Source organism: Oncorhynchus clarkii, chromosome 29 (genome assembly GCF_045791955.1).
Source record: "Oncorhynchus clarkii lewisi isolate Uvic-CL-2024 chromosome 29, UVic_Ocla_1.0, whole genome shotgun sequence".
Lineage (NCBI taxonomy): Eukaryota > Metazoa > Chordata > Actinopteri > Salmoniformes > Salmonidae > Oncorhynchus > Oncorhynchus clarkii.
The window spans coordinates 45,697,621-45,709,005 of NC_092175.1; the positions used below are offsets into that span (position 1 = coordinate 45,697,621).

Sequence of the window (11,385 nt, forward strand, 5' to 3'; positions counted from 1 at the left end):
AGACTCCCAGCTCTTAGACTGACCCAGAAAGACTCCCAGCTCTTAGACTGACCCAGAAAGACTCCCAGCTCTTAGAGACTGACCCAGAAAGACTCCCAGCTCTTATACTGACCCAGAAAGACTCACAACTGTAGTTGCTGCCAACGGTGATTCTAACATGTATTGACTCAGAGGGGTGAATATTTATCTAGTCAAGATATATTAAGGTTTTATTATTCATTAAATTTGTACAAATCATGGAATTTGTCTTCCACTTTGACGTTAGATTATATTGTTAATTTATCCCACTTTGTAACATAATGTGTAAAAAGTCAAGGGGTGTGAGTACCTTCTGAAGGCATTGTAGTTGCTAGCTTGGTTAACATGTGGCATAGATAGCTATTACCTTGTGCCACAGCTGACCTGCTGGGATGAGACGTGAATCCACTAGTCTGGCTAGCTAGCTAATCAAACCGGCAATGCTCTAAAATTATAATCGCATATGTCCCTACAGTTTCATTAAACAGAACTTTATAGCTACCGGTATGTCTATTCTTACCTTGATTATCAACATTTTTGCTACTCTTTGGCCATATCTCCAATATATTATTTGGAGTCTCCATTTAAAATCAGGCACATCAGTGTCCAGGCAATGCTGTTCTGCCTCAGGACTACCTGGCCTGATGACTCCTTGCTGTCCCCAGTCCACCTGGCCGTGCTGCTGCTCCAGTTTCAACTGTTCTGCCTGCGGCTATGGAACCCTGACCTGTTCACCGGACGTGCTACCTGTCCCAGACCTGCTGTTTTCAACTCTCTAGAGACAGCAGGAGCGGTAGAGATACTCTGAATGATCGGCTATGAAAAGCCAACTGACATTTACTCCTGAGGTGCTGACCTGTTGCACCCTCGACAACTACTGTGATTATTATTATTTGACCCTGCTGGTCATCTATGAACATTTGAACATCTTGGCCATGTTATAATGTTATAATCTCCACCCGGCACAGCCAGAAGAGGACTGGCCACCCCTCATAGCCTGGTTTCTCTCTAGGTTTCTTCCTAGGTTCTGGCCTTTCTAGGGAGTCTTTCCTAGCCACCGTGCTTCTACACCTGCATTGCTTGCTGTTCAGGGGGTTTTAGGCTGGGTTTCTGTACAGCACTTTGAGACATCAGCTGATGTAAGAAAGGCTTTATAAATACATGTGATTCTGCACTAGTGTGACTGATGTTGCAGCATCTTAACCTGATCTCTGTCCTCGCATTCTGGCAATGGTGTAATTGATAAACAACTTTATTGCAATGCAAACAGCAGGTCGATGAGACTTTAGGCTGCCATTGACAGCCATGTTGTTTTTATGCCATTTTTTTATGCCATTTTATGCCAAATAGGTATAATTTCACTGACTTTTTAAAGGCCACTGTAATAACGTTTGGTGGCAGAACTTGTGCTATTTTCACAAGCTATTAAACCTATTAGAATGACAGCTTGTTGAGTAAGAATCCCCCCCCCCCCCTCTGTGTTCTAGGTGTGGGTAAAGGGAATGGTAGTGACTTGAAGGTGAAGATCATTGTAAGGAAGAAGCTGGTGTTCCTGTGTGTCTGTGCCAAACAAGAGAACTGCACGGTGAGGCACACACACTTGATTGATTGGTTGATATATTGATCTGTCCCAGGTGTTTTCCACATGTATTAAATTATGTATTGATCTGTCCCAGGTGTTTCCTGATGCTGGTAACAACTCTGTGGTGATCAGCCTGCAGGAGGGGCCTGTTGTCAACGGTGACGTTAAGGTCATGTTTGAGTCCTCTGCTGTGAGTACCTGTGGATGGGGGGAAGAATTTAGACGTGACACAAGAGTACCTGTATTCAGGGGAATACTTTAGACGTAACACGACTAACTGGAGCTTGTATTTGGGGGAAGACTTTAAACGTCACAGAACTAATGGAAGCCATTATTTAAAGAGAACATTTTAAAAGCCATTCGAAGTGTTAAGGAACACATTTCAAATGTAACACAGATACAATTCAGTCTCATAGCCCTCGGGTGTGTATATTGTCTTCTAATAATGCTTCCTGTATCTTCCTCTCCAGGGTCTCCCTAAAGGATATGAAGACTGTCCTTTCTATTTCTGGTTCAACACCTCCTTTATAGAGAACAACAGGTATGGTTCAATACCTCCTCCTCCTCCTCTATGGTTCAATACCTCCTCCTCCTCTATGGTTCAATACCTCCTCCTCCTCTATGGTTCAATACCTCCTCCTCCTCTATGGTTCAATACCTCCTCCTCCTCTATGGTTCAATACCTCCTCCTCCTCTATGGTTCAATACCTCCTCCTCCTCCTCTATGGTTCAATACCTCCTCCTCCTCCTCTATGGTTCAATACCTCCTTTATAGAGAACAACAGGTATGGTTCAATACCTCCTCCTCCTTTATGGTTCAATACCTCCTTTATAGAGAACAACAGGTATGGTTCAACACCTCCTCTATGGTTCAACACCTCCTTTATAGAGAACAACAGGTATGGTTCAATACCTCCTTTATAGAGAACAACAGGTATGGTTCAATACCTCCTCCTCTATGGTTCAACACCTCCTTTATAGAGAACAACCGGTATGGTTCGATACCTCCTCCTCCTCTATGGTTCAATACCACCTCCTCCTCCTCTATGGTTCAATACCACCTCCTCCTCCTCTATGGTTCAATACCTCCTCCTCCTCTATGGTTCAATACCTCCTCCTCCTCTATGGTTCAATACCTCCTCCTCCTCTATGGTTCAATACCTCCTCCTCCTCTATGGTTCAATACCTCCTCCTCTGGTTCAATACCTCCTCCTCCTCTATGGTTCAATACCTCCTCCTACTCTATGGTTCAATACCTCCTCCTCCTCTATGGTTCAATACCTCCTCCCCCTCTATGGTTCAATACCTCCTCCTTTATGGTTCAATACCTCCTCCTCCTCCTCTATGGTTCAATACCTCCTCCTCCTCCTCTATGGTTCAATACCTCCTTTATAGAGAACAACAGGTATGGTTCAATCCCTCCTCCTCCTTTATGGTTCAATACCTCTTTTATAGAGAACAACAGGTATGGTTCAACACCTCCTTTATAGAGAACAACAGGTATGGTTCAATACCTCCTCCTCTATGGTTCAACACCTCCTTTATAGAGAACAACAGGTATGGTTCAATACCTCCTCCTCTATGGTTCAACACCTCCTTTTATAGAGAACAACCGGTATGGTTCGATACCTCCTCCTCCTTTATGGTTCAACACCTCCTCCTCCTCTATGGTTCAATACCTCCTTTATAGAGAACAACAGGTATGGTTAAATTCCTCCTCCTCCTCTATGGTTCAATACCTCCTCCTCCTTTATGGTTCAATACCTCCTCCTCCTTTATGGTTCAACACCTCCTCCTCCTTTATGGTTCAATACCTCCTCCTTTATGGTTCAATACCTCCTCCTCTATGGTTCAATACCTCCTCCTCTATGGTTCAATACCTCCTCCTCCTTTATGGTTCAATACCGCCTCCTCTATGGTTCAATACCTCCTCCTCCTCTATGGTTCAATACCTCCTCCTCATCTATGGTTCAATACCTCCTCCTCATCTATGGTTCAATACCTCCTCCTCCTCATCTATGGTTCAATACCTCCTCCTCCTCCTCTATGGTTCAATACCTCCTCCTCCTCTATGGTTCAATACCTCCTCCTCCTCTATGGTTCAATACCTCCTCCTCCTCTATGGTTCAATACCTCCTCCTCCTCTATGGTTCAATACCTCCTCCTCCTCTATGGTTCAATACCTCCTCCTCCTCCTCTATGGTTCAATACCTCCTCCTCCTCCTCTATGGTTCAATACCTCCTCCTCCTCCTCTATGGTTCAATACCTCCTCCTCCTCCTCTATGGTTCAATACCTCCTCCTCCTCCTCTATGGTTCAATACCTCCTCCTCCTCTATGGTTCAATACCACCTCCTCCTCTATGGTTCAATACCACCTCCTCCTCCTCTATGGTTCAATACCTCCTCATCCTCCTCTATGGTTCAATACCTCCTCCTCCTCCTCTATGGTTCAATACCTCCTCCTCCTCCTCTATGGTTCAATACCTCCTCCTCCTCCTCTATGGTTCAATACCTCCTCCTCCTCCTCTATGGTTCAATACCTCCTCCTCCTCCTCTATGGTTCAATACCTCCTCCTCCTCCTCTATGGTTCAATACCTCCTCCTCCTCTATGGTTCAATACCTCCTCCTCCTCTATGGTTCAATACCTCCTCCTCCTCTATGGTTCAATACCTCCTCCTCCTCTATGGTTCAATACCTCCTCCTCCTCTATGGTTCAATACCTCCTCCTCCTCCTCTATGGTTCAATACCTCCTCCTCCTCTATGGTTCAATACCTCCTCCTCCTCTATGGTTCAATACCACCTCCTCCTCCTCTATGGTTCAATACCACCTCCTCCTCCTCTATGGTTCAATACCACCTCCTCCTCCTCTATGGTTCAATACCTCCTCATCCTCCTCTATGGTTCAATACCTCCTCATCCTCCTCTATGGTTCAATACCTCCTCCTCCTCCTCTATGGTTCAATACCTCCTCCTCCTCCTCTATGGTTCAATACCTCCTCCTCCTCCTCTATGGTTCAATACCTCCTCCTCCTCCTCTATGGTTCAATACCTCCTCCTCCTCCTCTATGGTTCAATACCTCCTCCTCCTCCTCTATGGTTCAATACCTCCTCCTCCTCCTCTATGGTTCAATACCTCCTCCTCCTCCTCTATGGTTCAATACCTCCTCATCCTCCTCTATGGTTCAATACCTCCTCATCCTCCTCTATGGTTCAATACCTCCTCATCCTCCTCTATGGTTCAATACCTCCTCCTCCTCCTCTATGGTTCAATACCTCCTCCTCCTCCTCTATGGTTCAATACCTCCTCCTCCTCCTCTATGGTTCAATACCTCCTCCTCCTCCTCTATGGTTCAATACCTCCTCCTCCTCCTCTATGGTTCAATACCTCCTCCTCCTCCTCTATGGTTCAATACCTCCTCCTCCTCCTCTATGGTTCAATACCTCCTCCTCCTCCTCTATGGTTCAATACCTCCTCCTCCTCCTCTATGGTTCAATACCTCCTCCTCCTCCTCTATGGTTCAATACCTCCTCCTCCTCCTCTATGGTTCAATACCTCCTCCTCCTCCTCCTCTATGGTTCAATACCTCCTCCTCCTCCTCCTCTATGGTTCAATACCTCCTCCTCCTCCTCCTCTATGGTTCAATACCTCCTCCTCCTCCTCCTCTATGGTTCAATACCTCCTCCTCCTCCTCCTCTATGGTTCAATACCTCCTCCTCCTCCTCCTCCTCTATGGTTCAATACCTCCTCCTCCTCCTCCTCCTCTATGGTTCAATACCTCCTCCTCCTCCTCCTCCTCTATGGTTCAATACCTCCTCCTCCTCCTCCTCCTCTATGGTTCAATACCTCCTCCTCCTCCTCCTCCTCTATGGTTCAATACCTCCTCCTCCTCTATGGTTCAATACCTCCTCCTCCTCTATGGTTCAATACCTCCTCCTCCTCTATGGTTCAATACCTCCTCCTCCTCTATGGTTCAATACCTCCTCCTCCTCTATGGTTCAATACCTCCTCCTCCTCTATGGTTCAATACCTCCTCCTCCTCTATGGTTCAATACCTCCTCCTCCTCTATGGTTCAATACCTCCTCCTCCTCTATGGTTCAATACCTCCTCCTCCTCTATGGTTCAATACCTCCTCCTCCTCTATGGTTCAATACCTCCTCCTCCTCTATGGTTCAATACCTCCTCCTCCTCTATGGTTCAATACCTCCTCCTCCTCTATGGTTCAATACCTCCTCCTCCTCTATGGTTCAATACCTCCTCCTCCTCTATGGTTCAATACCTCCTCCTCCTCTATGGTTCAATACCTCCTCCTCCTCTATGGTTCAATACCTCCTCCTCCTCTATGGTTCAATACCTCCTCCTCCTCTATGGTTCAATACCTCCTCCTCCTCTATGGTTCAATACCTCCTCCTCCTCTATGGTTCAATACCTCCTCCTCCTCTATGGTTCAATACCTCCTCCTCCTCTATGGTTCAATACCTCCTCCTCCTCTATGGTTCAATACCTCCTCCTCCTCTATGGTTCAATACCTCCTCCTCCTCTATGGTTCAATACCTCCTCCTCCTCTATGGTTCAATACCTCCTCCTCCTCTATGGTTCAATACCTCCTCCTCCTCTATGGTTCAATACCTCCTCCTCCTCTATGGTTCAATACCTCCTCCTCCTCTATGGTTCAATACCTCCTCCTCCTCTATGGTTCAATACCTCCTCCTCCTCTATGGTTCAATACCTCCTCCTCCTCTATGGTTCAATACCTCCTCCTCCTCTATGGTTCAATACCTCCTCCTCCTCTATGGTTCAATACCTCCTCCTCCTCTATGGTTCAATTCCTCCTCCTCCTCTATGGTTCAATTCCTCCTCCTCCTCTATGGTTCAATACCTCCTCCTCCTCCTCCTCTATGGTTCAATACCTCCTCCTCCTCCTCCTCTATGGTTCAATACCTCCTCCTCCTCCTCCTCTATGGTTCAATACCTCCTCCTCCTCTATGGTTCAATACCTCCTCCTCCTCCTCTATGGTTCAATACCTCCTCCTCCTCCTCTGTGGTTCAATACCTCCTCCTCCTCCTCCTCTATGGTTCAATACCTCCTCCTCCTCTATGGTTCAATACCTCCTCCTCCTCTATGGTTCAATACCTCCTCCTCCTCTATGGTTCAATTCCTCCTCCTCCTCTATGGTTCAATTCCTCCTCCTCCTCTATGGTTCAATTCCTCCTCCTCCTCTATGGTTCAATACCTCCTCCTCCTCCTCCTCTATGGTTCAATACCTCCTCCTCCTCCTCTATGGTTCAATACCTCCTCCTCCTCCTCTATGGTTCAATACCTCCTCCTCCTCTATGGTTCAATACCTCCTCCTCCTCTATGGTTCAATACCTCCTCCTCCTCCTCTGTGGTTCAATACCTCCTCCTCCTCCTCCTCTATGGTTCAATACCTCCTCCTCCTCCTCCTCTATGGTTCAATACCTCCTCCTCCTCCTCCTCTATGGTTCAATACCTCCTCCTCCTCCTCCTCTATGGTTCAATACCTCCTTCTCCTCCTCCTCTGGTTCAATACCTCCTCCTCCTCCTCCTCCTCTATGGTTCAATACCTCCTCCTCCTCCTCCTCTATGGTTCAATACCTCCTCCTCCTCCTCCTCTATGGTTCAATACCTCCTCCTTTATGGTGCAATTCCTCCTCCTCCATAGAGAACAACAGGTATGGGTCAATTACCTCCTCCTCCTTTATGGTTCAATTCCTCCTCCTCCATAGAGAACAACAGGTATGGGTCAATTACCTCCTCCTCCTTTATGGTTCAATTCCTCCTCCTCCATAGAGAACAACAGGTATGGTTCAATACCTCCTCCTCTATGGTTCAACACCTCCTCCATAGAGAACAACAGGTATGGGTCAATACCTCCTATGGTTCAACACCTCCTCCATAGAGAACAACAGGTATGGGTCAATACCTCCTATGGTTCAACACCTCCTCCATAGAGAACAACGGGTATGGTTCAATACCTCCTCTGTTTCAATACCTCCTCCTCCTTTATGGTTCAATACAACAGGTATAGTTCAACACCACCTCCTCCTACATAGAGAACAACAGGTATAGTTCAACACCACCTCCTCCATAGAGAACAACAGGTATGGCTGTCTGCTCCATCTGTAGGAATGAGCCCTAATACGCCAGTGACAAGTCTTTAAAACCCTGTGGTTTATGCTTTGTTCTCTCTCCTGTATCCCCCCCCCCCCCCCCCCCCCCTCCCAGACTGGTCCTGTCTAGAGAAGAATTGGACAACCCCCACAAAGCCAAGACCTGGGATCTCTACAAGGAGGCCTTTGGAGTCACCCTGTCTTTCTCTGAACCATGACCTCTGACTTTTTAACCCCTGTCCAACTCTGAGCCCTTACCCCCTGATAACAAACCTGTCTGTGTGCCAAACAGCACTCTGTATAGTGCACGGTCAGACCAGAGCCCCCATGGGGCCTGTATATAACTAAAGTGCTGTGTAGAGATTAGGGTACCATTTTGAGATTCATGCCTTCTCTGACCCCGTGATAGTCCTGTCAGACTAAAGGGCCTACACCTCCTGAACAAAGCCAAAGACACTCCACTACCAGAAAATGACTGGCTGTGTCCCAATCCTCTTATCCTTTCTCCTAGAGTGTGCACTCGTTCACTTCCTTTATCATTTGATAAGAAAAATGACTGGTATAAGAAATATGGTAGAAACTCCCACCAATCCAACTTGGGGAAGCACTGACGGTTTATTTAGGAGGAAGGTGATTATTATTGGGACCGAGTCCCTGGTGTCTGTCTGTTTGCACTGAGCCATTAGATCCTCTGTGGTCAAATCTGTGGATTTTCATTTTTTTTTTTTTTTTTTTTTTACATTTTTCTACATTTATGTTAGCAAACAAAAAGGGATCATTTGGATGTGAGGGATGTTCAATACTTAAACCTTAAAGATGTGGAGACCGTGGAAGATTTATGGGCCAGTTTCCCGGACATAGATTAAATATAGTCCTGGACTAAACAGCTGTTTAAATTGAACGGTTTTTTTTTCCCAGGTCTAGAATAATCTGAAACTAGGCTTATAAATGTAACTGAATATTATATGCTAATATTATCCTGACAATACGAAGGGGTATACTAAAGAGCAAGATCTATAAATTAGCAAACTAAACTTTTTAAATATTCTGAAATAACTTTTGAAAATAACTTTCTGATAAACTTGAAATAGGCATGGTCTGATTGACTCAACAACCAAAAACACATTTCTGAGTTTAACCTTCTTAATGAATCAGAAAATCAATAGATATTTCTTGTTGTTTATCAGTTAGCTGGCTAACTTGTTGATCCTGCATTGCAGTAGAGCCCTCTGGATAGTGAATGGGCTGTAGGTGAGGAAGACTGGGGTTCTGTTTCACTAAAATATCAGTGTTCCAGCTTAAAATAAATAAAGATATTTCCACGTGTCATGTTGTTTTTTTTGTCTTCATATTTTACTCTAATTATACTGGTACATACTGTAGATGACACAGGATTTTTTAAGGGCCAGATTCAATCCGATTTTACATTGTCGGCTATGCACGTTTTTAAAAGCAATTTTCCCGCGTTCACAGAGACCACATTCACGATAAACGCAGCATATGTCAGCTCAATGGGAAATGGCAATCTGGTTATAACCACTGTCTTCCACGGGTCCAGATTGAATCTAGGCCTAACTTTTTAATGCAGTCTAGTATGAGTGTAATGACAGTGGAAACCCATTTAACCAAAACATCAGATGATGACTGAATCTTATTTTAAGTTTACTGTTAATGTCCAGTCTCAACAGGAAATTAATTGTACATGTCTGTCATATAAAGACTTGATGATCAATAATGACTATACAACTAGAAATATATATATATATATATATCCGTATCACAACTTTCAAAAACTCAGATTCTTCGGTTGAAGGGTTCTGTTTGTAAATGCATTCCCATGACAACTGATCAGACGGGAAGGAAGAAGTGTGTTTTGTGACGAGGGCGACGAATGATGACGTCACCACCGGGTTTAGCCAGGGTTTAGCTGGGGTTTAGCCAGGGTTACAACCGTTGCTGGACATTACAGATAGAAAAGCCATGAATAGAACTGACGTGATTCTACAGGTCAGAGAGACGTGTTTTGTCTGATTCTACAGGTCAGAGACGTGTTTTGTCTGATTCTACAGGTCAGAGAGACGTGTTTTGTCTGATTCTACAGGTCAGAGACGTGTTTTGTCTGATTCTACAGGTCAGAGAGACGTGTTTTGTCTGATTCTACAGGTCAGAGACGTGTTTTGTCTGATTCTACAGGTCAGAGACATGTTTTGTTCGCTGTCTGGTTCTACAGGTCAGAGACGTGTTTTGACTGATTCTACAGGTCAGAGACATGTTTTGTTCGCTGTCTGGTTCTACAGGTCAGAGACGTGTTTTGTCTGATTCTACAGGTCAGAGACGTGTTTTGTCTGATTCTACAGGTCAGAGACGTGTTTTGTCTGATTCTACAGGTCAGAGACGTGTTTTGTCTGATTCTACAGGTCAGAGACGTGTTTTGTCTGATTCTATAGGTCAGAGACGTGTTTTGTCTGATTCTACAGGTCAGAGAGACGTGTTTTGTCTGATTCTACAGGTCAGAGACGTGTTTTGTCTGATTCTACAGGTCAGAGACATGTTTTGTTCGCTGTCTGGTTCTACAGGTCAGAGACGTGTTTTGACTGATTCTACAGGTCAGAGACATGTTTTGTTCGCTGTCTGGTTCTACAGGTCAGAGACGTGTTTTGTCTGATTCTACAGGTCAGAGACGTGTTTTGTCTGATTCTACAGGTCAGAGACGTGTTTTGTCTGATTCTACAGGTCAGAGACATGTTTTGTCTGATTCTACAGGTCAGAGACGTGTTTTGTCTGATTCTACAGGTCAGAGACGTGTTTTGTCTGATTCTACAGATCAGAGACATGTTTTGTTCGCTGTCTGGTTCTACAGGTCAGAGACGTGTTGTGTCTGATTCTACAGGTCAGAGACGTGTTGTGTTAGCTGTCTGGTTCTACAGGTCAGAGAGACGTGTTGTGTTAGCTGTCTGATTCTACAGGTCAGAGACGTGTTTTGTCTGATTCTACAGGTCAGAGATGTGTTTTGTCTGATTCTACAGGTCAGAGAGACGTGTTTTGTCTGATTCTACAGGTCAGAGATGTGTTTTGTCTGATTCTACAGGTCAGAGAGACGTGTTTTGTCTGATTCTACAGGTCAGAGACGTGTTTTGTCTGATTCTACAGGTCAGAGAGACGTGTTGTGTCTGATTCTACAGGTCAGAGAGACGTGTTTTGTCTGATTCTACAGGTCAGAGACGTGTTTTGTCTGATTCTACAGGTCAGAGACGTGTTTTGTCTGATTCTACAGGTCAGAGAGACGTGTTTTGTCTGATTCTACAGGTCAGAGAGACGTGTTTTGTCTGATTCTACAGGTCAGAGAGACGTGTTGTGTCTGATTCTACAGGTCAGAGAGACGTGTTTTGTCTGATTCTACAGGTCAGAGAGACGTGTTTTGTCTGATTCTACAGGTCAGAGAGACGTGTTTTGTCTGATTCTACAGGTCAGAGACGTGTTTTGTCTGATTCTACAGGTCAGAGTGACGTGTTTTGTTAGCAGATTTTGAAGACCTCCTTGCTCACATGCTTTTTCACACCTCCAATTTACTCATGTCAAAAAATTGTAACGATAACTCTTCTATATACAGGATGTACCAGTACTGAGTCTATATACAGGAATTACAGGGAG

The 11,385-nt window shown here is 45.0% G+C and overlaps 1 protein-coding gene across 3 annotated transcripts in view; it reads left to right on the plus strand.

Moving 5' to 3' along the window:
* The window catches only part of LOC139388072 (transmembrane phosphatase with tensin homology), a 33,220-nt gene extending 24,157 nt beyond the window's left edge, over positions 1–9,063 (plus strand). For all 3 annotated transcript variants that reach the window (XM_071134593.1, XM_071134594.1, XM_071134595.1), the window contains exons 16-19: positions 1,506–1,603; positions 1,695–1,790; positions 2,071–2,141; positions 7,850–9,063. In XM_071134593.1, coding sequence (XP_070990694.1) covers positions 1,506–1,603; positions 1,695–1,790; positions 2,071–2,141; positions 7,850–7,952 — 368 coding nt within the window. In that variant the 3' untranslated portion in view covers positions 7,953–9,063. The remainder of the gene's footprint in view (positions 1–1,505; positions 1,604–1,694; positions 1,791–2,070; positions 2,142–7,849) is intronic.
* The last annotated feature ends 2,322 nt before the right edge of the window (positions 9,064–11,385 follow it).